Raw genomic sequence first — 26962 nt, 5'->3', positions numbered from 1 at the left:
AACAGACACATGAAAAAATGCTCATCATCACTGGCCATCAGAGAAATGTAAATCAAAACCACAATGAGATACCATGTCCCACCAGTTAGAATGGCTATCATTAAAACATCAGGAAACAACAGGTACCGGAGAGGATGTGGAGAAACAGGAACACTTTTACACTGTTGGTGGGACTGTAAACTAGTTCAACCATTGTGGAAAACAGTGTGGCCATTCCTCAAGGATCTAGAACTAGAAATACAATTTGACCCAGCCATCCCATTACTGGGTATATACCCAAAGGTTTATAAATCATGCTGCTATAAAGACACATGCACACGTATGTTTATTGCGGCACTATTCACAATAGCAAAGACTTGGTATCAACCCAAATGTCCATCAGTGACAGACTCGATTAAGAAAATGTGGCACATTTACACCATGGAATACTATGCAGCCATAAAAAAGGATGAGTTTGTGTCCTTTGTAGGGACATGGATGCAGCTGGAAACCCATCATTCTCAGCAAACTATCACAAGAACAGAAAACCAAACACCGCATGTTCTCACTCATTGGTGGGAACTGAACAATGAGATCACTTGGACACAGGAAGGGGATCATCATACACCAGGGCCTATTGTGGGGAGGGGGCAGGGGGAAAGGATAGCATTAGGAGATATACCTAATGTAAATGACGAGTTAATGGGTGCAGCACACCAACATGGCACATGTATACATATGTAACAAACCTGCACGTTATGCACATGTACCCTAGAACTTAAAGTATAATAATAAAAATAATTTTTTTTGAAAAATAAATAAGTTAATTGTATTAGCATTGCAAAAAAAAAAATAGATTGACCAGATATTTTCTTCACTTTCAGCCATAGCTATAAGTTTAGGTCCATACAAGGAGTTTCATTTTGTTACGCAAGGTTTCATTTCTTCCCCATTTTTAAAGCAAAGTATGTTTCTGTAAATATAAACAGTTTCCTCTAGTAAAAAAAAAAAAAAAAAAAAAAGTGGCATGTATACAGCATGGAATACTATGCAGCCATAAAAAAGGATGAGTTCATGTGCTTTGTAGGGACATGGATGCAGCTGGAAACCATCATTCTCAGCAAACTATTGTAAGAACAGAAAACCAAACACGCATGTTCTCACTCATAGGTGGGAATTGAACAATGAGAACACTTGGACACAGGAAGGGGAACATCACACACTGGGGCCTGTTGTGGGGTGGGGGAGTGGGGAGGGATAGCATTAGGAGACATACCTAATGTGAATGACGAGTTAATGGGTGCAGCACACCAACATGGCACATGTATATATATGTAACAAACCTGCACATTGTGCACATGTACCCTAGAACTTAAAGTATAATAAAAAAGAAAAAAAAATGCCATTCTCCCCAACGTTTGTGTCCTTGAATTCAGTGTTTAATTCTCTTTATAGTGTGTATCCATTAACAATTTTTTGTGGTTATAATTATTCTTAATGTTTTTGTCTTTTAGCTTTTGTTGTTGTTGTTTTTGTTTTTACGAAGTCTTGCTCCATCACCAGACTGCAGTGCAGTGGCACGATCTCGGCTCACTGCAACCTCCGACTCCCTTGGTTCAAGCGATTCTCCTGCCTCAGTCTCCTCAGTAGCTGGGATTACGGTGGCACAGCTAATTTTTGTATTTTTAGTAGAGATAGGGTTTCACCATGTTAGCCAGGATGATCTTTATTTCCTGACATCATGATCTGCCTACCTCAGCCTCCCAAAGTGCTGGGATTACAGGCATGAGCCACCGGGCCCAGCCGTCTTTTAGCTTTTATATTAGGGTGAAAAGTAATTTATGTACTATTATAGTGTTACATTATTCTATATTTGCCTGTATATTTACTTTTACCAGTGAGAGTTATGCTTTCATGTTGCTATTTAACATGTTTTCATTTTAATTTGAAGAATTTCCTTAAGCATTTCTTATAAGGCGGGTCTAGTGGTAACAAACAGATTCCCTCAGTTTCATTTGTCTGGGAATGACTTTCTCTATCCTTTATTTTTAAAGGATATTTTTGCCAAATGCAATATTCTTATTTGGCAGTTTTTTTTTGTTGTTTTGTTTTGTTTTTGTTTTTTTTTTTTAGAATTTTGAATACATCATCCTACTCTATCCTTGGCTGCAGGGATTTTGCTGAGCAATCCACTGAGAGTCTTATGGATAATTAGCCTTATCCCTTAATGAAAACTGATTTGACCCTCATACAAAGGGAAGAACTGATAAGAATATGAAATATCTTAGCCAGGCATAGTGGCATGCGCCTGTAGTCCTAGGTACTTAGGAGGCTGAGGTGGGAGGATCACTTGAGCCTGCAGTGAGGCGTGATCATGCCACCCTAGCCTGGGCAACAGAGTGAGACCCTGTCTCAAAAAAATAAATAAAAGAATATAAAAGTATTATCATTTCAATCATGATAATACCAAATTTACTAATGAACAAATACCCTACTTAAATGAATTTGGTTTCTAAAAACAATGCAGCAAAACTGAAGATTTGAAGGTGCCACATTATTCAGTGTTCCTCTTGTTTCACTACTGTTATTTCCCTAAAACTCATACTCTGGTGGCACAGCCACAGTCACTAAGGAAGCAGACAGAAAACAATGACAGGTTTGCTTGTATCATCTCCTCTCTAGCCTAAAGGGTCAAATAATCACCTTCCATCAAACTCACTTAATTCTTCATTTGCCCAACGTATTTACTGATGCCTGCTCTGCATAAGGCATCCACTCTTGGTAAGGTATCAGATACAGTCAGTCCCTGACATCCTCATGGAGTGGAGATGAGAGAGATGATAGAAACAGAAGGTTTAAGTAAACAAGGTAGTTGCAGTTAGTGATGACAGCTCTGGAGGAAATAAACTGGGTGATGAGATTAGGGAGTTCTCAGGAAAGACCACTTTGGATGTCACGGTGGGTGACCTCTCTGAGGAGATGCTGTCTGAGCTATGACTTCAGGAAGAAGAGTAGGCAGTGGAAAAAACTGGCAGGGGGTCCCTCCACAGGCAAAATAGGGTTCAAGTATGAAAAAGCTCTTTTTCCTGAGCTGGGAAATGTGAGACCAGCACTCAATACCTGGCCACAGCAGGCTCATGTGGGCCCATCTCCTCTCAACTCATGCTGGGCTTCCACAGGGAATATAAGACACCTGGGCGGTGATGCAGTCCTCTAAGAACTTCACTCCGCAGGGAAATTTTAAAAGAATTACCCTTGTTTCTAAGGACCATGCTTACATTCTATTGTGAACATCTGTCTTTGGAGGCCTATTTTCTTTTTTCATTAACTTGACATCTGGAAAACAAAATTTTGTATAGCAATTAAAACAAAACAAATAAAACCCAGACATGACACTTTCTCAGTTAAAATAGTTTAATAAAAGCATCAAAACTGTGCTAAAGATGAGAACCAAAAATGAGATATTAGGTAGACTTATAAAACAAAGTAGTTTTTCATTTCAAATAAACCATGATGTGCAAAATAGTAAAATGTCAACATGTCTGAGAAAAGCATTAACAGTCCTTTTAGCAATTTATATGTAAAGATGTTTTTAAAGTGCTATAGCTTAAGGCATTATATTTTTAAAGTTTAATAAACATCTAATTTCAACATCTCTCCAAGAACAGACAACTTCTCAAGTAAGCGATAAACTCTTTGGTTAGGAATATTGAAAATGCCTGTAGAATTTAAGGAGTAATACACTTGTTAATGCTGAGTTATTAGTACGATTCAAAAGCATATGAATTCCGTATCAAGAACAAACTGTCCCGCCCAAGGTGCATTGTAATCCACACTGTATCATCTCATCTAAAAATCTATACAGCAGCCGCCCCATCCACTCAGTTCCTCTGCAGTTAGGCTATTAGCTTTTCTTTTTCAAAAAGCAAAAATTCTTAAGACACCTAAAGATTAGCCTGTATTTCATTTATCTATATTGAAAGTGCTTAATAATATTTTTAAAAAGGAAAAGAGCAGTATGGTAGATAAAGAATGTAGAGTCAAAAATCAGTCAATTATTTTAAAATATCTTTTCTTCTTCCTCTGATTGTTTTGATTAAGCAGATATTATTTTCATTTTTTGAGCTTTCAAAAGTTTGCCTAGGCATGTGCTAAATCAAAGGAAAATCTAGCTCATGTTCACAATTGCCCTGGAATGCCATTCCCAGACTGAGATCTAACTACACAGAGTATGGCTAACGGCAGATGAAAGTCAGAGGCTGGGGAGATCTGGTGTCTCCATTTATCTGGAAAACAGAGCAAAGAAGGATGATCAGTCACAGGAGGCCAGTCAGACAGAAGTGTTTAAGTTCAGGGTTTCATCTTTCATTTAATTCCCGAAGTAACAACCACTCTGGATCTTTTCTCGCCCTCTTCTCTATCAGTAGGAACAGCAGTAGCTGCTTTTCTCCTTTAGGAAAGTGAATGAGAGGTCCCTGGATATGGCCCAGTCTTCAGGTGGTGGGAGCTTACATTCTGTTAGATATAAACAGCTAAGGCATCGTTCTAAGTTTGTTTAAAATGGTTGTTTTAAATGATAAACACAAAAGTCCGGTGATTTTTTAAAAACTGGCTTTAATGGACATTAACAAATAACATACACTGATTTATCACCTTTAAACAACAAAAATATGACTTGTAATTATTCAAATAAGGTAGGATTTTTCTCTTAAGTACACTTCTTAAAAGTCCTTCACAAGATGACTGGGCATCCACTAAGACCAAGGCACTGTGAGGGAGGCAAACAGCATGACATCCTGACCTCAAGGAGCTCAGCCTGGGATGGAGACGGACACACACAACTCCAGCATGAGGCCAAGGGGTAGCCTGTTATGGGATCAAGTGGTGGCAGAATCAAGAAGTGATTCTGAAAGTGTTCTTTAGTCACAGAGACCAGTAGGTTTGAAACCCAGTGATGTTACTTTTTAACTTTGTGCCTTACCTTCTCTAAGCCTCAGCGTCATCCACTACAGTATGCCACCCTCTTAATAGAATTTCTGTAAGAATTACAGAAATATACAAGTAAAGGATTAAGTGTAGAGCCAGCATGAGGAAAGGTTCAGGAATATGGCTGCTCATATTACTACTATGCTTGCTTCTGTACATGGAGCACTGTGGGAGAATAAAAGAAAGGGGTGGTCATTCTTTGGAGCATGTTCTCACTGGGGGAAATCCTGGCATCTTGAGCAGGACAATTCTTCACTGTATAGGACTACCTTGACATTTAGCTTCCTGGTCCCATGGCAGCAGAAGGCCAGTAGCACCCCCATCATTATGATAACCAAGAAACAAACCCACACATTTCCAAACTCCTGCTGAAGGGGTTACCACCCCTGCTGAAAACTGCTCTTCCAGAGGAACCTTCTACATTTAGAAACAATTTAGTTCTCTTAATAAAAAGAGAGTGAATTCTTCGAGAGTATATTCAAGGATCAGATACATTGGGCCTGGTGGCAGGGAGGCTAGGACAGGAATGTTCAGTATAGTTTGAAAGCAGAATCCTTTCCTGATGAGTCCCAGCATCAAAATCCCCAAGCTCACCATTCAGGCCTTAAGTAAAAAGGCCGAGCTGCATCTTTGCAAATAACTCAGTAGAAAGGAATTCTGCCATGAAGCTACTTCTTTAGCAAGGCTCACTGCTCCTGTAGTTGAAATAGAAGGTAGACATATAAATTTATACAATAATCCTACAAGGGATTTTTTTAAAATTATAATTTCTTTTTTCCTCAATATACATGACAGAGCCCACTTCATCCCACATCTACAAAAAGTAAAAACTAAAATCATAAACAAAATAACAGATAATAACAGAACAAGCCCAAAGAAGCTGGCATAGAATCTGTGCTGAGAAAAGTTCTCCCCCATTATAACCTAAATCCACACCCATCTCTGACAAAGCATTACAGGCTGAACACCACTTTCATGTTGTCACAGGTCTTTAAAAGCCAGCTGATAGATCTTCTTCTCCTGAATTTCTTCTCCAGAGCTTAACAGCATTTTAGAGATACCAGAAAAGATGTAAGGCATTTGACCATCATTAGTGCTGAGAGGTAGAGAGAAGCCAAGTTTTATTACTCTCATTTTACATATGGGATGTCTGAGGCACTGAGAAATGAGAAGATCAGCCCATTGGTGGAAGCCACTGCAAGTAAAATCCAGATCTCCTGTTTCCTAGGTACTTTCGTTTCTATGCCCCAAATCACAGACCTGCATTACTAAAATGGCTGAAGCATCCTGCTGAGGAATCCTCCAAGATGAAAGCTCCCAGTATGCTTTACCCTCCTTCTGATCTTTCTGAGCCCAACCTGGATCCACTGAGTTGCTGGATTCACTGTCCCTTGCAGTAGAAAGAATCTGCTTAGAAAGATTTATGTATCTTTTTACCATCTCTTCTTGGAGATGCTCTTCATCTCCTTGAAATAGTTATATTAAATGGATGTGGGGCTAAAGTTAGACCAAATCTTCCAGTCAGGAGGGGCTTCTTAGAATCCTTAGGTAAAGCAAATGCGAAACTCTGCATTAGGCTCACAAACATTAGGAATAATTCCATCTTTGCCAGTTGTTCTCCCATACACACCCGCTTCCCTAAAAATGAGATCAGAAAAAAATGAAGGATTATAACACCATCCCTTCTCCTATTTCAAAAAGTACAAATTTATAGGAAATATCTAAATTGAGTATTCTAAATGCAGATGGAGTTTTTAAATCAAATTGCCATTTATACTACATAGCCTCCCACAGCATATGCTGATCAGAATTTTTACATATCAAATACACATTTTAACTCCTACTCATAAAGACCTATCCTCATTCTAGACAGGAACTAGAGACGGATCCAATGTGGCAGCTGCCCTGTCTCTTCTGTGCCTACTTGCCTCTTTCCTTCAGTTTTACCTGGAAGATTAAGGCAAAAAAATTCAGATTAAGCATCCCTAGAGCCTCCCTTTTTCCATAGAAAGAATCCTATGTTCCTAATCTAGGAACCTAAAAGAGGAACTGTTGAGATTAGAGAACCCATCCTCTCACCCACCAGACCAGATCAGAAATTGCTCTTAACTTCAGTAGCTCCCTGGGACCCCCCAAAATTACCTGATCAGCCCTGAAAGTAAAATTTCTAATCAAATTTAGAGATTTAAAACCAACTGCTTTATTAAAATCTGAAGTGAACATAGAGGAGATGCCTTATCTAAATTATTGATCCCTTCTCTTACATTAACTTGCCAAGAAATAAACATTTTTAAAACAACACGAAATAATAAAATATTATTTTAGTTCTACTTCTTTTAAAAATTACGCAGTTTAAAAAAGTGTAACTGACCTATCCCAAAAGGAATAAAGGTTTCTTTTTTAATTAGTTGTCCTTGGTCATCCAGAAATCGATTAGGGTAGAAATCCTCCGGTTTCTCCCAAATGGCTGGGTCTCTATGTACTGACCACAGGTTGGGTAAGATCAATGTGCCTTTAGGAATGGTATACCCTTGGAGCACTAAAACAAAAGACAACATATGGGTGTTATTCAGTATGCTTTTACTAGTAGTTCTCCCTAAACATCATTATCTGGAAAAAAAAAATGTAGTTATATACCTAGCACTTTAATTGGCTGAGAACAAACTGTGAGGTACTTGAGGGCAGGGATATGATCTTGTCAACTGGCATCCCTCTCCCTGCACCATCCCAGGACCCACCTGAGACAGGGAGCAGGCAATGTTGCAATGAATGCTGAATTAATACATAAAACCATAAAAACATTACAATGAAGATAAAACACTAAAACAAAAACAATAGGGCATTTCAAGTAAACTTTCCCTAAAAATTAAAATTCCCAATATGTATAAAACTTAGTTTACAGGGTCATTTATGTACAACAATGTAGTGAGGAGGTAAACTAAGATACAGAGATACACAGGGAAGCCAACCCTGGCTTTTACTAGCTGACAAGTCAATATGCACTTTAAACAATGCCCAAAAGATACTATAAACACGGTCTATCTAACTTGTACCAAAAAAAAAAAACCTGTTAAATGATCCAATGTCATTTATAAGCAATGGCATGCTATAACTGTCTTAAAACTAGATCAAGCCCATTACACTATGGGCTGACTCCAGAGGTAAATTCCTTGTTAATAGGGATGTTTAAAGAGAGTCTGGACATGACCAAATAGACATATTTCGCTGTAGGTGAGAGGCTGAAACAGGTGACTTTAGAATAAGATGGGCTTTTCTATTCTTTTTTTTGTTTGAGACAGGCTGTCTCACTCTGTCGCCCAGGCTGAAGTGCAGAAGTGCAGTGGCACGACCTTGGCTCACCGCAACCTCTGCCTCCTGGGTTCAAGTGATTCTTCTCCTGCCTCAGCTCCTGAGTAGCTGGGACTACAGGAGTGTGCCACCACGCCCCGTTAATTTTTGTATTTTTAGTAGAAATGGGTTTTTGCCATGTTGGCTAGGCTTGTTTTCAACTCCTGGCCTCAAGTGATCCACCCTCGTGGGCCTCCCAAAGTGCTGGAATTACAGGTGTGAGCCACTGCGCCTGACCTTTTTTTTTTTTTTTTTTTTTTTTTGAGACAGAGTCTTGCTCTGTCACCCAGGCTAGAGTGTAATGGCACAATCTCAGCTCACTGCAACCTCCCAGGTCCAAGCGATTCTCCTGCCTCAGCCTCCTGAGTAGCTGGGACTACAGTTGTGCACCACCATGCCTGGCTAATTTCTGTATTTTTGGTAGGGATGGGGTTTCATCATCTTGTCCAGGCTGGTCTCGAACTCATGACCTCAAGTGATCCGCCTGCCTCGGCCTCCCAAAATTCTGGGATTACACGTGTTGGCCACCATGCCCAGCCTTCTAATTATTTAATATTTATGCTTCAGCTGTAGAATTTTAAAAGTTGAAGTAAGATAATTTTCAGGCAAAATCCTTAATCCACATTTAGATTAGCTCTTCTGACCTCCATGAAAAGGAGGGAGAGTTGCCTTTGTCAATTCTGGAGCTTTTTCTGCCAACATAGCCAATTTAAATTTCGACATTATTTGTTTTGCCAGTATAAGTGTGCATGTTCTGAAGGCTACAGAGCTACTAGTAAAACTAAGCAGTGGTAGAATTCTAGTACAACCAGTGATGCACAGCAGAGGGCTGAACATTCCCTAGACATTTTATTATCTAGGACACAATACTAAATCTTTAGAAGGATCAAGCTAGACAACAGTCACCACACCCCTCACCTCAACTACCCTGGATTAGAGGGTCCTGCTTCTCTCACGGGCATTCAAAGAGGAAGACCCTGGACTTGCCTGTGTTCCCTGAGGTCATATGAGGAATGGCAAGCGGAACCACCACAGTTAGCCTCTGCACTTCCATGATGGTGGCTTCTGTGTAGGGCATCTGGGCCTTGTCCGTGAGGGAAGGAGCTCGGTTGGCACCAATGACCCTTTCAATTTCTTCATGAACCTTCTCTATGTAAAAAGCGAAGAATAAACCAGAAGATAAGTGTGGGAGAGAGTTGAACCTGCCCTCCTCTGCATACTTTCCATCACCGCTAATACCTAACTGGTCAGTTGGCAGTTCAGGCCTGACTCTGCCTCAGTAAAGGTGAAGCATTGGTCGGACATTTCAAGTAGAGACAGCTAGCCCCAGGGTGCCTGTGCTACCCTGTGACTTAGAAGTAGGATAGTAACATACAGAGGGGCCAAAGAGAAAGCACTCTGGATTCAGGAGCATCCTAAGTCATACTCTCATATGAACATGGGATTGACTCTCTAAGTAGACTGAGACAACATGTGATAGCCTAAGGTGGTCCCCAATATTCCCTGTTCTTGTGGTTTATATCCTTGTGCAGTCCCCTCCTACTCTGTACCAAGTTGGTCTATGTGACCAAGAGAATAAGGGTGAAGTGAGGACATGTCACTTCTGAGATCAGATTATAAAAGACACTGTGGCTCCTCATCTTTGCCACTCTCTCTCTCTCTCAGGTTGCTCACTTTTGGGGAAGTGAAGCAGCTTTATGGAAGGGTCAGAGTGGTAAGGAACTTGGCCAACAGTCATATGGATAGCCACCCTGGACCTGGATTCTTTAGTCTCAGTCAAGTCTGCAGACCCAGCCAACATCTTAACTCTAACTTCATGAGAAACCCTAAACTGGAAGTCATTCCTGGATTCTTGACCCTCAGAAACTGGGAGATAATACATGGTGGTGGTTTTTGTAAAGCTAGCAAATTTTGGGGTAGTTTGCTACCCAGCAATAATTAACTAATACAGGTAGGTATAATCACATCTATAGTAGGCAGAATAAGGGCCCATACATGTACACACCCCAATGCCCTGGAGTCTGTAAACATAATACCTTACATGGCAAAAGGGACTAAACTGATGTAATTAAAGACATAGAGATGGGAAGATTATCCTGGGTCACTTGGGTGTGCCCAATCTAAGAACATGGGTTTTTAAGTCAGATAACCTTTCCCAGTTGAGTTCAGAGTCAGAGAAAGATGTGACTATGAACGAATGGTCAGAGAGATGCAACACTGCTGCCTTCAATGACAGGAGGAGGAAGCCATGAGCTGTGGAAGCCAAAAACAGCAAGGAAATTGATTCTTCTTTAGACCCTCCAGAAAGGAATGCAGCCCTGTCAACGTCCTGATTTTCAGCCCAATGAGACATATATCAGACTTACAATGTATAGAACTCTTAAGAAATTTGTGTTGTTTTAAGCCACTCAGTTTGTGGTAATTTGTTATAACAGCAACAGAAACTAATAATACACCATCCTCCCTGTATTCTTCTACTCTGAACTGCCATGGACTTTCAGTATCTATTGGGACTGAGGTGGTAGAACTAGCTGTGTGACCTTGTGAAAGTCACACAACTTCTCTGAGCCTTTGTTCTCCAATTTCAAAAAAACAAGGTATGTGCAGATCAGCATTATGATTCCCTTCAGCTCTAGAATGTTCTTCTCTAAAGGTCTTTCACGATCATAGATTTCACACAGAATCAAACCCATAGAGATTTAAGCAGGGGTAAGCAAGTTATGACCTCAGTCCTACTATCTAGAAACTTGGGTTTCACTGTTAACATCTTACCAACTCCCTGTGAGTTGCAAGTATTTGTTTGCCAGCCTGAAGACACTGCTCAGTGTTAGGAGCCACCAGATCACTGAGGTTGCTAATCCTGATTTAAATTACCTGGTTTTGCCATGAACAAAGGAAACACCTATTAATTACCTTGTACATCGGGGTTCAGTGACATATACAGCAGGCACCAAAGCAAAGAGTTAGTTGTGGTATCAGTCCCAGCAATGAACAGATCCCCAATGATATAAAATAAGTATTCTTCATCAAAACTGCTGTTACTATTATTTTTCCTCTCCTCTTCCATGTGGAGAAGGTACATGTCTATGAAGTCCTGAGGGTTCTCTCTATCCAGAGACTCTTGATGGTCTTTGATGATTTTTTTAAGGAAACTGGTTATATCCTTTTCAATTTGTCTTAATTCCTTAAATGGTCCAAAGGGAAGGTAATAAAGCCAAGGGCATATGTTGACCATGAGTACTTGACTGTTCAGACAGATTTCTAGCCCTCGTGACATAAAACCAAGCATTTTCTTGAACTCACTATTGGTGTAATCAAAGCGCTGGCCAAAGCACAAGGAGCAAATGATGTTAGAGACGGCATTGCTGATGATGGAGAAAGGGCAGAAGGGGTCTTCTCCATGCTTTTGCATTTCTGCTTTCACATATTTGAACTCTTCAATAATCTTGGGCTCCAAGCTAAGTTTTCCCAACCCAAAATGACGAAGAGTTGAATGAGAGAACTTCCTTTGTTGTCTCCAGATGGGACCATAATGTGCAAACACAACCCCTGCAAAGGGACACCAAGAAAGGAAGATGAGAAACAGCATTCCTGATAACACTGAACAGACCTACCATGGAGTGCATTCTGTATTTTTCAAGTCACTTATGGAAAACTCCTCATATATAGATAAAGACCACTAGTCAAGAAAACTGATTGGCAAAATTTAGTTATCAAGATAGTATGTGTTTCTAATAACAAAAATCATATCTAATTAAATTAGGAGAATTTGCTCTAAAGCTTATTATTATAGATAGTAACTCCTGGTGAAATGAAAAGCAATGAGTTTCATTTTCCAAAGTTAGTGTGCATTTCAAAGTATTACATTTCATAAGAGTGAATCCAGGCTTAGAAAATTTCTCAGGTGGCCAGGTACAGTGGCTCTTGCCTATAATCCCAGAGATTTGGGAAGCTGAGGTGGGAGGACTGCTTGAATCCAGGAGTTCAAGACCAGCTTGGGCAACAGAACAAGACCCCATCTCTAAAAAAAAAAAATTCGCCAGGTATGGTGGCATGCATCTGTAAGCCCCAGGTACTGAAGAGGCTAAGGTCAGAGAATCACATGAGCCCAGGGGTTGGAGGCTGCAGTCCACTATGATCATGCCACTGCACTCCAGCCTGGGTGACAGAGAAAGACCCTGCCTCTAAACAAAGAAAAAAAGACAATAAATATTTCAGGCTATATATCCCCATATTCTAAACACCTATATTCTAAACATTCTGAACTGAAGGATAACTATAGCAACAGATTAAAATGAGGGCAGAGACCATATCTCATAGTGCTCACCATTAAAATCCAGCTTCTGGCATAGTGCTTGGTACATAGGAGAGGTTGTTAAGTATTAGCTGACTAAATGAACAGCCCAACTAGATTAGAACTATTGGACATCAAAATTTGGAATCTGATAACTGGCAGGTAATCTAAAATATGTTATTGGCAGCAGCCCTGATTTTAAAACATATGAACATGTTAAGGTCATCCACAACTACATCCTATTTGATTTTCACTTATACATCCCACCATCAAACCCCACAAAATTACTCCCAGATATATCAGATTGTTCTCAAATATTCCTTGTTTTCTGTCACCTATTTCATCCTATTTTCCATGGCATACTCTATCATTTTGGCTAGCTCTTCTTCCTTCCCATATTACTTCTGAATTCTTACTATGTGCCAGGCATGGGGGTGCAGTAGATACAGCTGCAAATGAAATAAAGACCCTGCTCTGTGGTTAAATTTTCTCATATCCCTACAAAATGTCTTTCAATGTAAACATCCATGCAGTCAAACGTATCAGACAATTTATCAGTTCCACTTTCCTTGTTGGAATCTTCCAAATGTCTGCTCAAATCTGCAGTGGTTGCTCTGTAGGCCATTGGTTCAGGTGCTATGACTTCTATTAGTCATTATTTGGGAATTTTCTTAGACTCTTCTGTATCAGAACCCATTTCCTGAATTATATTTCTTCCTCTTTGTTTTACTCCCTCATTTTGCTGAAGCACATCCTCTAGTAGCTTCTGAGAAAGGATGCATGGGAGGCGAATTTCTAAAGATTATGCATCATTATTTATTCTACCATTGGACTTCCTCAGAATTTTAAAGACATTGCTAAGACTGGACTGACTGATGAGTCATAAGATATGTACATATTCAGTATGACTAGATATTGCGGATTACTCTCTGAAGTGGAGAGTAGTCTGAAAGTGTATTCATAGAAGTGTTTAGATGTTCTCATTTGTTCAGAATAGTTGCCCTCACTTGATACTTGTCAATGTTTTTAGTTTTGTCAACAGAAGCCTGGAATGTATCTCATGTGATTTTTATTTGCATTTCTCTGATTGTTACCAGTGGGTCAGAGCAGCTTTTTATATAGTTATTGGCCAGATTTCCTATTCTGTAATTTGCATTTATCTACTGTGCAATTTTCTTTTTCTTATATATTTGAAATGCATAGCAGATCTTTTATCATGTGATTTTTTTTACTTTCTAAGTGGTATTTGTTAAGCAGAAGTTTTAAATATAGTTGTATTTATCAATCCTTTGATTTGTGCTGCATATCTTATTTTAGAAATCTCCTCCTACCATGGGTTCATAAACACATTCTCTATTTTCTTGTAAAAATTTTAAATTTTCACATTTAAGTTTCTATAATCTACCTGGAATTGATATTTGTGTTAGGTATTCCTACCTGTTGTGAGGTAGGAATCCAAACATTTTTTCCGTATGTAGACAACCTATTGTTCAAGTATGATTTGTCAAAGGGTCCTCACTCCACCTCACCAAACCACCAATCTGTAATGCTGTCCCTGACAAACATTTCCTTTATAGGGGTGGGCCAGTTGACAGGCTTTCTAGTTGGTTATATTGGTCTATGTATTTATTACTGTGCTCAAAGCACATTGTCTTAACTACTGTTACCTTATAATAAGATATAAATAGACTTTAATTTTTATATCGAATAGGGAAGTCCCCTCTTCCCTACAAAACCTCGTTCTTTTTAAAAACTGTTTCAAAAACTTCAAAATCAATTTCTCAAACTTATTTAGGGATTTGGTTGGAACTGCAATTAATTTCTTTTTTTCTTTTTCTTTCTTTTTTTTTTTTTAAAGACAGAGGTCTGGGGGATCCATGGAGCATAGGAGGTGTTTGCTGAGGTGCAGGCAGTGGGTGGAGGAGCCTAATAGGTGGTGACTGGCAGCTAAGTTGTCTCCTGGGAGGGCTTGGGTTCACCCTCAGACCCCATCCCCACCCTGAGCCTGTTTGTCTCTGGATGTGGCCACCAAGACCCCAGGAGAGGCAGAATTTCTGCTGGCAGAACCTGGCTTGGACGCCCACTTTGTAGCTTCTACGTCTCCATTCTCATGCAGATACACTTAATTTCTACATTAATTTGAAAACTGCCTTCTTTATGATGATTGAACTTGTAATCTAAGAATGAATCTAAACTTGCTTGTTTTTAAGTTTCTTTAAAAAATTGCTGGACTTTGTTTCCTAATGTAAGTTTTTTAAAAATAGTATATTCACGAATGACAATGGCTTATAAGTTTCCTTTCTCATGCTGTATGTGTCTTGAATATACTGGCCTCCTAAAGCAAGCCAGGGTGTAGTCTTTGTCTCTGAAAGAATTTGTCTAAAATTGGAACATGTTTCTCTTTTCCTTTAGGTTTATTTATAACGTTGGCAATCTGACTCATTAATCGTCAGACCTCTATCTTAATAAATAATTTAAAGCTCTACATTTGCCTCTGTCTGGGTACTACTCTAGCTGCAGTCCACCAGTCTTGTTTCCATGTATTTTCATTATTTGGTTTTAAGTTAAAAAAAAAAAAAAATTTCTATTTTAAGTGTTCTTTGCTACCTTACCTGGTTTATCTTATGCTGATATTTGACATTTCTTGCTTTTTTACCCTAGTATGTGGCCAATGAAATTTCTAAATAAAGTTGAGAAGAATGTTTGTCCAAGTAATTTTGAGGAATATGTCCTCTATGTCCAATAGAGAAAGCTTGATAACGGTCAAAGCCAAATTTTCTGTATCCTTAACAAATTTTTAACTATTTGATCTCTCAACCAAATACTTATATTAAGCTATTTTGCTATAATGGTGGATTTATCAGTTTCCCTTTACAGTTCTGTAAGTTTCTGCTAAAGGTAGATAAATATAAATGTAGCTATACAGATTTATATTTATATATATGCTGTTAAATATAGATATATATTAGATGACATTGTTAGGTATATTCAAGCTTAGAATTCTATCTTCCTGTTTTTAAAATTTTTTAAAAATGGATCCGTTTATCATGAATGCCCTCTTTTTCTTAACAATAAAGTATCATTTAGAGTACCTTTTGTCAAAAAAGAACCGGCTTTTCTTTTTAAAGTATTTTCTTAGTATTGTAACACCTTTTCATTTTGAACTTTTCTGTACCCTTATGTTGGGGGAATGTCTCTTTCTTGGGGAAGATAGATTATGTCTCTTAAAACAACATATAATTGGATATAAAAAATATCCATTCTGGCAAGCTGTCCTTTAGCCAGTAAGTTTAGTCCTCTTACATTTATTCTAATTTCTAACATACTATTTTGAGATTTATCTGCTTTGCTCATTCTTTTCCCCCTTCCTTCTCATCTTCCTGTTGAGACAAACAGGGTGAATGTTCACTCTTACATTTTTAACATGCTTACTTAAAGTCTAGTTGAGCGGTTGGCAAACTACAGCCCAAAGGCCAAATCCAGCCTGCCGCCCTTGTACAGCCAGAGAGCCAAGACTAGTTTTTACATTAATAAATGGTTGAAAAAAAATCAAAAGATTATTTTGTGATATGTGAGAATCATACGAAATTTAAATCTTTCCTTTAGTGTAAAATCAAGGGGCAAAAAAGAAATTCAAATTTCATGATCTATAAATAAAGTTTAACTGGAACACAGCCAGTTCATGAGTGACATGAATTTGTTTACATATGTTCTATGGCTGTTTTTGCATTAAAACAGCAAAATCTGCCAGGCATGGTGCCTCATGCCTGTAATCCTAGCAGGTTGGGAGGCCAAGGTAGGAGGATCGCTTGAACCTAGGAGTTCCAGACCACCTTGGTAACACAGTGAGACCCTGTCTTTACAAAATAAAAAAAAAATTTAATTAGCTGGGTGTGGTGGCTCAAGCCTGTAGTTCCAGCTACTCGGGAGGCTGAGGTGAGAGGATCACTTGAGCCTGGGAGGTCAAGGCTGCAGTAAGCCAGTATCATGCCAATGAACTCCAGCCTGGGTGACACAGTGAGACTCTGTCAAAAAAAAAAAAAAAAAAAAAAAAGAAAAGAAAAAGAAAGAAAAGAGAAGAAAAGTAAAGGAAAGGAAAGGCAGCGTCGAGCATATAGTTGCTGCTTAGACTGGGGGTGGGAAAACATTTTCTGTGCCAAGGTCCAGGCCAAGACAGACAAACGTCCTTGTTTTCTTTTGTTGGTGGCTAGGGTTGTTGAGTGTTCTTTGTCAAACTTTCACCCAGTTGAAGCATTTCAAGAGTTCTGTCTTTGTCTAGAAACAACTTTTCATTTTGCCAGGCTGTATCTCTTCCCCACCCCCATTCTCCAGCCAAGGCCCTCCAGAGCATCTACTTACTATTTTCTGCAGGGGTGGGATCAGTGATAAGGACCTGATCTTATTTTATGTGCATTTCACACTATCCTTCTTCTCAGTCTACTGGCTCATTTCTGTCTCCTATGATCACTGGTACCTCCAATTTCTAACCCTTTTTGAGATTCTGCATGGTAAACTAGGGGAGTAGTTCTCATTCTATCCTCTCATACTCCACTGGCATTCCCCTCTGTAGATGCTTAGGTGTAGTCATCCTCCACTCTATTAAGTCATTTGCCAATCCTACAGCCACTTTGTCTTCAGGTGTTATGGTGCAGAAATGTAGATGTGTCATTTCATTTCAATGTAGAGTATGTGCTTCTGTTGAGCATCCCTCTGGTATGGTATGTGATTGTTGCGACAAAGAAGGAGTAGAAATGTCTTAACCACTCCTGAAACCAGAACTCTCCTTTTGTGTAATAAAGGCCCATAAACTATTTCCTAGGCTACCAAAGTTTAATCATTCCTCCTGTCTTTAACCATGAGCAAGTCTTCTGCTGCAGAGTATTCAGCGGCCAAGTGTTGGTGGGCCTCCTCTTTTCTTGGATAGATATGGTCTTCCACACCAGCTTTAGGATTTGATACCAATCCCACCTACTCTCTCTCTTTATTTTTATTTATTTATTTTTTTGAGATGGAGCTGCACTCTGTCACCCAGGTTGGAGTGCAGTGGCGCGATCTCAGCTCACTGCAACCTCCGCCTTCTGGGTTCAAGTGATTCTCCTGCCTCAGCCTCCTGAGTAGCTGGGACTACAGGCGCATGCCACCAAGCCCGGCTAATTTTTGTATTTTTAGTAGAGATGGGGCTTCACCATGTTGGCCAGGCTGGTCTTGAACTCCTGACCTCAGGTGATCCACCCGCCTTGGCCTCCCAAAGTGCTGGGATAACAGGCATGAGCCACCGCGCCTGGCCCTCTCCTTATTTAATATATCACATATAACATCTTTGCTTTGTCCTCTTTATCAAAAAACATTACTTTTCCTTTGTTAGGTCCTTGATCTTACCATCTACTAACGATTTTTAAACTCCATATTTGTATTTTAGAAACATTTTGTCTACCGAAATGGCTCGGAAGCAAAAATCAGGACTCTTGCTTCAGAATAACAAAAATATACCCTCAAGCTAGTTCATCGAACAGGCCAGTTAGGCTATGGAATGAAACAACAGGAAGGAAAGGGTATTGCCACCTCAGGGAGTACTAAATGTCACAGAACTCTTTCTCCCTGTATCTATTTTTCCCTCCTCTCTGTCTGACTTCATTCTTTCCAACTGCAAACCAGCTTTTCAATGAAACATGAACTATCCTGAGATGCCTATTTTCCCAGTTTCACCACCAAAAGAAAAAGCCCTCTATTTTCTAGATTCAACCTGAGAAATTCTGGGGAAGGATTCAAATGCTTCAGTAGGGTGTCCTGCGGTGATACCAACTTGAGATACCTTAAATTTATTTTGTGGCTTGAGGTTTCTAACTATGTCACGCTATTCTTACCCCAAAATTATGTAGGGCTTGATGTGTAGTTGTGAATTATTGAGTTCTGTGCCTGGCCTACAGATTAACCAGTTACAAAAAGGTTAGAAATTCTGATCAGTCCACTTTTGGTCAGTGTGTCCCTCAACTTATCACTGTGGCCAAGAAGGTAAGTTCATGTAAAGATATGGCATCTCCTGTTCAATCAACAAAAGGGATTGAGGTCAGAAATAAAGAATTCCTCAGAAGAAGTGGGTATTCTTGTCCAAGGAACAGGTGCTAGGCAGTGGAAACATAAAAATCCACTCAAACCAAATAAAGGATAGACTAAATTGACATTGATACATTCTCACAAATGGATATTATACAGCTCCTAAGAACTTTAAAGAAGGATATTTAATAATATGAAAATATGTTCATAATACTTAAAGTGATAAAAAGCAATTTTTAAAATTATGAAAATTATTCCATTTTAAGGAGGCAAATATATTTCTAAAAATACATGTACATGTAGAAAAAAGACTGGAAGGTGATACATGAAAATGTCAATACTATCTCAAAATAATGCTGATCACAGATGATTTTCAGTCCATTTTTTCATTTTCCTTGTTTTGTTTTCCAGTAACATATACTACTATAATAAAAATACTCAAAATACATTAAACATGAAGCAATTCTACATTGACCACATATACGTCTTTACCTACTGAACACAGAGGGTGTCATACACTGATTACAGTTACCCTTTTCTTCCATGGAATCATAGAAGTATTCCTATTAGTGGGAGAATTCAGGCCATCTCAATGTGAGTGCATAACTATTTCAAAATCAGTTCAAATACCTATTTTATTGCATTTTCATTCATTTTCAAATTCCCCAGATGAACTTTCATTTTCTATTTATCTTCATTTCCTAATTTCATTTTGCATCTTGTTCTCCTTTGAGGTATGTATCAGACTGATCTATCCCATACTTTTAAAATTCTTCAAAATTTCGTTTTACCTTCTATTTTTATGGCTTTGCAACTTGCTTTGACTCTTGCTCCAAGTCTCCAGTGACATTATCTGAGCCATATCAGGTTTTACAAGTCAAATCAGTGTTTCTTTTTCTACTTTCATGACTAGTGTCCTACAAACATTTGTGGTAGCATAGTTGGTAAGAGCAAAAAAATGTAAAATTTACCTAATTTTTATCAACAGTGAAATAGAGAATTTGATGCCATTTTATTCATTCTATTTAGTGGAATACTGCATAATATGGTTAAAACATAACACTTCTAAATACCAAAAGCTAGTTAGAGAAAGATACTTTAAGTATCCAACATATGCAAGTTTTAGAAGAACATACCAAATAAAGCTATGTGTTATTTATGAATCTGAAGCAGATCTGAGCTGCAGATAATCAAGTTTATACTGTTCTTTGAGCTTTACTTTGAATATTTTAAAATAAAAATGTGATGTATACAAACCTTTTAGAAGAAACAGATCACATGTCTTACCCTGTTCTGTGTTGCTATAACAGAATACCACAGGCTGGGTAATTTATAAAGAACAGAGATTTATTTCTTACAGTTCTGAAGGCTGGGAAGTCCAAGAGGATAGCACTGGCATCTGGCAAGCGCCTTCATGCTGCATCATCCCATGGCAGAAGGCAGAAGTGTAAGAGAGGATGAAAGAGAGAGAGAGAGAAAGGGGGCCAAACTCATCCTTCTTATCAGAAACCCACTCCCACAATAACTAACCCACTCTGGTGATAACAGCACTAATCCATTGATGAGGGCAGAGCTCTCATAACCTAATCATCTTTTAAGTTCCTATCTCTCCACACTGTTGCATTAGGGATTAAGTTTCTAATACATAAACTTTTGGGGACACCTTAGCAGCACACTTAAGAGTGAAACACTCCTCTGGTAGACTTAGCTCTGATTTTGTAGTTTTCTTTTCTTTTTGTGCTTAAGAATCAATCAGAATGATGGACACAGCATCTTTATGGCCTACCGAGTTTACTGTAGTTTTTATGGGCTTAAGAAGACGACCAACTTGTCTAATCATGAAATTTTGAAAAATTTAAACATAACAAATAAACTTCCTACATCTGGAACTTTCAGCAAATGTATTAAGTCAACTATTTCTAGCCTCTCTTCGCACATCACTGTTTATGAAACATACTCTTCTCTGCTATTCTCATCAACTTCAGCAGCAAAGTTCTTTCAAAAAATAATAAATATTGAATAATGTTATCGGCCTCTAATTCCTAACATAATTTCTTTTCTCTTATGGCCTACACATCTTGTTTCTGGACAATATCACATTTACTTCTTTGCTACTGGGTACAGTAGCCAAAGATGGTTTGAGCTATCCTCAAGTCTTGCTGAGCTGAGCATCTTGACTGTAGTCACAGTGACCTTTCTTCTTCAGGCTGATAATGCTGTCCCTTTCTTGATCTGGGAAGTCCACTCACAACTCATCTGCTCCTTCATCCTCTGATGATCATCTTGAAATAAATTCACACCCTCCCTTTTTATTCTTCACTCTTGAAAAAGTTCTATTTAAAAAATCCTCTGCTAGCTACATTTTCTTATTCAGATGATCTGTTCTTTATTCCAAGTTAAGTCCACAAGCATTTTCTTTATGCCACATGGTTCTTGCCTTGTATTATCTTGTCAACACCTTCTCCAGCCACTGAAATTTCTCTCATTAATTCTTTGACAGCACATTCACCCAACACATACCAGAGCAGCATTGCCTAAGAAAACCCTGTCTCTTGGGGGAATACTTGAGTTGAGATACTACTGAAGCACCAAATTGCCCCCAGGCTCCCCACTCTTTTCTAAATAGAGATTTAATAGTAAGCAGTGTCCAACTAATGCTTAGAAATGACCTTATTATAGATTCTCAACCAAACAGCCACCAAGAAGCACTCTGATAAACTGTTTTTTTAAGAATTGGAAACTATACTGTTAATATCTCAAAGAAGAAAATCTAATTCCTACCTTAAGAAACCCAGAGGAAGAGACAGACACACAAAACAAATTATAATAAAATGTGATACGTACATCAATAGATGCTTGTATGCACAAATTCATTCATCTTTTGGTTCTCTATTCTGTGCCAAGAAGTAGGGATACAGTGGTTAACAAAAGGAACAAAATCTCTGCCCTAAAGAAACTCACATTCCATTGAGAGGTGGGGGTGGTAATAGGCTAAATACTATACTTCCCAGTGTTAATGAGAAAAATATGAATGAGATAAAATGAGAGGTGGTACTGGGCATTGACCAATATAGCACTGAAAGGTAACAATTGGCCTGAGGGATGACAAGCAATCAGTCAAGCAAGAAGTTATTCCAGGCCCAAAGAAGACAAACATTGTACCTTGAGGCAGGCCCAGGCATGGCAGAAATCAGGTTAGTGTGTCTAGAGTAGGAAGGCCAGGTTGAAATGTACAAATGAAAGGAGAACTGAAAAAGAGAAATGCAGCAGCCAGATCCTTCAGGCCACAGTAGGTCAAGTATGGAGTGGGGAGGCAATTGGTTTCAGCCAGAGAGCTACAGGGTTTGATTCATAGTTTATGTAAGAGATCCTTTTGGCTGCTCTGTGGATGCAAATCTGGAGTGGAAGCAAGCAGGTTAGTCAAGAGGCTTCTAAAGTATCAGATTAGAAATGATGGTAGCTTTAGAAAAAAAGAAAAATAAATAAATGATGGTAGCTTGGATGAGGGTGCTGGCAGTAGAGATGGAGAAAAGTAGATGGATGTAGCACATATCTACTGTAGGAGTCAATAAGACTTATGGATTGATTAGAAGAGACTGGGAAGGTCTTAAAATGAAACAATAGTATCGTAGAAGTTAATCTCGTTCTGCAGGGTAGGGAAGCATCTCAGGGTACACATTCTCAAAGAGGTAACATTTAAGCCCAATCTTAAAAGCAAGTGTGAAAAAAAAGAAAAAAGTGTTGGTGAGGACGTGGAGAAATTGGGACCCCTGTGGGAATGTAAACTGGTGCACTCACTGGAAAATGGTATGATGATTCTTCAAAAAATTAAACCTAGAATTACCACATGATCAAGCAACTCCTAGGGACTCAGATATTTGTACCCTTCTATTCATAGCAGCATTATTCACAATAGCCCAAAGGTGGAGGCACAAGTGTCTATCAATGGATGAATGGGTAAACAAAATGTGGTATATACAGTCGACCCTCCACATTCATGGGTTCCACATCTGTGGGTTCCACCAACCGCAGATCAAAAAACCGCATCTGTACTGAATGTGTAGACTTTTTTTCTTGTCATTCCTTAAACAATACAGTATAACAAGTATCTACAAAGCATTTATATTGTAGTAGGTATTATAAATAATCTAGAGATGATTTAAAGTATCCAAGATCCCTATGCATAGGCTATATGCAAATACTACACCATTTTATATCAGGGACTTGAGCATCCTAGGGTTTTGTTATTCGCAGGAGGTCCTGGAAGGAATCCCCTACAGATAAGGAGGGATGATTGTACATATGATGGAATATTATTCAGTCTTCAAAAGAAAATTTTCACACATGCCACAACATGGATGAACTCTAAGACATTATGCTAAGGATTTGAAATGAGTAGAGATAAAGATCATAATACTTCAAATGCCCCACTGAAAAACAAATGTCACAGTTCACACCTCATCCACTGCATGCTTTTGTAATACTGCTTCTACCTAGAATTCTCTTCTGAGCTCATGGCTGCCTGGAGAAAACCTACCTGCTTTTCTTTTCTTTTTTAAAAATTGTGGTGAAATACATATAAAATTTACCATCTTAACCATTTTTAAGTGCACACCTTAATGGCATAAGGTACTTTCACACTGTTGTGCAACCACTGCTACTGTCCAGCCACAGAACTTTTTCATCTTGCAAAACTGAGACTTTCTGTCTCTATGAATTTCACTGTGCTAGGAGGCACCTCATATAAGTGGATCATACAATATTTGTCTTTTTCGTTTAAAATCCTGATGCAAAACTCTGGCTTTATCAGATTCTGAAAAGCCTAGATCTCTCTTTGCCATGTCATAAGGACAGGAAATAACATTCATTTATTTAATAGATACTTGAGCTCCTACTATGTTTCAGGCAGTAATGACTCTGTCCTCCTAAATGTCAGAACAGTGGTGAAGACTGACATCCAGGCCCAAGGTCATAAAGTTATGTAGCTTCAGTTTCGAAAAGTGCAGTGAAGGAAAAGTGCTTGGGTAAGGGACCTAGTTCTAATAAGGGAGCCTACCCTACTTGGAGAGACTGTGAGAAAAGGCTTCCCCGAGGAAAAGGCATTTAACACCTGACTGATGGATAGGAGTGACTCAGAAAAGAAGTCAGAGACCTAAGCCAACCAATAAGACAAAGGGGGACGGTAGAGACAGGTTAGATTGGACATTTTATTGCAGCAGATAACACGTTTTCCAACCCGCAAAAATGTCCAATTTAGACTCCCATACGCAGGAATCAGAGGCTATGAACCAGCGCCTGAGATTTGGTAATAGGCTTCTACCGTGTTTTCTGGACTTTTTATCTTATTGGAAAATATCTTAAATTCTTGCATTTGAAACTCACAAGATAAAAAGAACATCCTTCCCTCTTTCTAACATGGGGGCCAAAGTTTCTCTCCGAGGTCACAGCTGGTGGAAGGGAAGACTACTTTTGGAAAGATGGAACCTGGCTTGCCACCTTGTCCTCCCGCTATCCCTATTACTCTCCCTCAACCTCCGGATGACTTTTCTACTTCTGATCTTGGAGTATGAACAAGTCACCCGTCCGTCACTACTTGATGGGATCTTAAAGGCATCAGGAAGGAGAGGCGCTGCAGCCAGCAACACCTGTTAGTTCAGGATGCAGGTGTGAGGCAGGCTGGGGGCGCGCGGCCGGAAGGGGCACAGGAACTGCAGACCCCGCGCACCTGGAGACTCATCCGCTGCATCCGCGTACCCACAGCTCACAGCCCACGCCCCCCGCCCCCCGCCCCCGCTCACCCTTCTCCTTGGTTACAATGGAGATGAGCGGCACCCGCGGGCGGTCGCTGAAGACCTCGGCCTGCTGCACCAGCGCCTCGCGCACGCTGTGGAAGTCGCTGAGGACCACCACCAGGTAGTGGCCGATAAAGAAGCTGAAGATGCTGCCGTACACACGGGCTAGGTGAGCCAGGAGCACCTGCGGGCCGACGACCGAGGGATCAATACCTGCGGCCCTGGTCCTGCTGCTCAGCCAGCTCCGCCGCCGGAGGAAGGGAGGCAGCAGCACGTGACCGAAGTTGCCCACCAGGGGCCAGGGCGTGGGCCCGGGCGGGATGCCCCGCGCCCGGCGACGCCGCAGCCAGCTCCAGCCCAGCACCGCTACGAGGCCGCACAACAGCAGCGCGTCCCCACTCGGGTCCATCCGCAGCAGCCCCAGAGGCGCACGCAGGAGGCGCGCGGGCCAGGGCGGGTCCTCGGCGGGGGGCTGCGGCGGCCCTGGAGAGGACATGATCGGGGCGCTGGCGGCCTCGGGTTCCCCTTGCTGCCTGGAGGAGACGCGCACGCAGCTGCCTGCCCCGCGGCGTCAGTGTCTTGCTGTGCCCTGGAAGGTCGGGGGCGGGCAAGGGCCGTAGAAGCGCGCCCGGATTGGCTGTGCCGCGCGCATTCTCCCCGCCGCCTCCATTCAGTGACGCCCGGGCGGAACCTGGAGACGCGCCGGCTGCCTGGCGGAGGGGGTTGGCGGGCGAGCGGGTGCGGAACCTGAAGTTTGCCCCGAAGTCCCGTTACGCCCCTTTGTTGGGTCGGGTCTGGTGGAGACTGTCCCTGAAACTGGGATGCTGGCAACACAACCTTGCGCTCTGATTGGCTCTTGGATTCGCTTGTGTCATTCGTTTGTGATTATCACTCGTTTGTCAGTTGACAAACGCAAACGCGTAGTTATGAAGTGCATGCATAAACCGTGCTAGGATCTGTGCTGAGTGCGGGAAACTGGTGAGCAGGCCAGTGAGATAGCTCGGCCTCAGCACCTATACCCTGAGCTGGGAGAATGGGGTCAACGCCATATTCCCGCAGGCTTCGGTGTAGTTCTTTATCCAAACCGGGATTCGCAGCACCCTTTTCTCCACGCAGAGACAGCAGGATGCTGGGAAGCCATGGAATGCAGAATCTGTGGGTGTCAGTTCGGCAGCCAACGCTGCGGAAGGGATGATGGCGGGAGTAGGGGAAGCGAGGGGCGGGCAGCCAGGCAGGAGTCATGTTCTGAGAACTTGCCCTGGGCTAGAAAACTTCTATGCGGAGAGCGAAAGCTGTGTCCATTCCTGCGTGTGGCCTGGGTGCAGCAGAAAATGTACTTAAATCCAGAAATAGCGAAACCAGAATTTGCTTGGGGGATTTAAGTAGCCAGAAATATAAAAAGAAAACCGGTTAAGGGAAGGGTGGCAATATTATTGGTGTTAGACAACACTTGAAAGGCTGAGGTTGAAATATTGGATATGAATTGTATAATACTTTAAAAACAAAGTCTTACTTTATTTAATCTTCCCAGATAATGGCTTTCCTGATAAGGGCTTCCCTTTCTGTCTTGTTTAGGCCAAATCCTGTAGTTTCTGTTCAAGTTGGGTTGAGCATAGAACTGTCTGTACTGGGCCATTTTTCTAGCCTTTTCATTTTTCTCCATACATGAAAAGTTTGAACACCATGCTGTACCTATAAAAATGTGACCAAATAAAGCATAGTGAATCCTCTAAATAAATACATGATCCATTTTATTTTTCTATAAACAAGTGATGCCAGTAGGATGTTAAATTTCAAGTCCACTATGTTCTCATATTCTTTTTGACAAGCTTTTCATGTTATTTTAAGCTTATGCACCCCAAACAAAAAAAACCTCCACACCTCTCATCTTCTATAATTAACCACTACTTGTGAGATTACTTTTCTCAGTTTTTTTGAATTTTTAAATTGTTAAGAGAAGTTTTTAAAAATTTAAACTACTTGTTTGCAGATATGATCTTCAACATGACATTCTGGATGTCATCTGATTCTAGGGCTTTGCTCTCTAGAGCCGCTATATACATCATCCCATACAAGCAATTTAAATTCACAAATGATTTTAAAATAGTTGAAGCTGTGACTAATTTAACAACTCCAACAGCCACCCTTTTATATTGTACAGGATGTAACTGCATATATAGTGTTTTCCTAAATCTCTCATTTTCACTATGTTAACAGATCTGTGGGGCAGATAGGAAATCTGGGCTGAATTTGGCCTCTCCTCACCGTTCATATGTGGAAGTCCTAACCCCCAGTGCCTCAGAATAAGACTGTATTTGGAGAAAGGGCCTTTAAAGAGGTAATTAAGCTCAAATGGAGTCCTGTGGATGGGCTCTTAACACTATGACTGGTGTCTAAAGAAGAGGAAATAAGGACAGAGAGAGGAAAGAGGATGTGAGGACAGTCAGAAGGCAGCCATCTGCAAGTCAGGAGAGAGGTCTCAGAAGAAATCGACCCTGCTGATACCTTG

At 40.3% G+C, this 26962-nt stretch overlaps 1 protein-coding gene across 1 annotated transcript; it reads right to left on the bottom strand.

Moving 5' to 3' along the window:
• Nucleotides 1-3379: 3379 nt before the first annotated feature.
• LOC112624679 (cytochrome P450 2U1) lies at nt 3380-25224 on the bottom strand. Its single transcript, XM_025385530.1, has 5 exons — nt 24460-25224; nt 11227-11862; nt 9301-9462; nt 7337-7504; nt 3380-6603 (listed from the first exon to the last, which is right to left on the bottom strand). The coding sequence occupies exons 1-5, from the start codon at nt 24947-24949 to the stop codon at nt 6425-6427; spliced, it is 1635 nt and encodes a 544-aa protein (XP_025241315.1). The 5' UTR covers nt 24950-25224; the 3' UTR covers nt 3380-6424.
• Between the last annotated feature and the right edge of the window lie 1738 nt (nt 25225-26962).

This window comes from Theropithecus gelada, chromosome 5 (genome assembly GCF_003255815.1).
Source record: "Theropithecus gelada isolate Dixy chromosome 5, Tgel_1.0, whole genome shotgun sequence".
NCBI lineage: Eukaryota > Metazoa > Chordata > Mammalia > Primates > Cercopithecidae > Theropithecus > Theropithecus gelada.
Note: the sequence above shows the minus strand (reverse complement) of the source record. Positions and strands in the feature narration are given on the sequence as shown.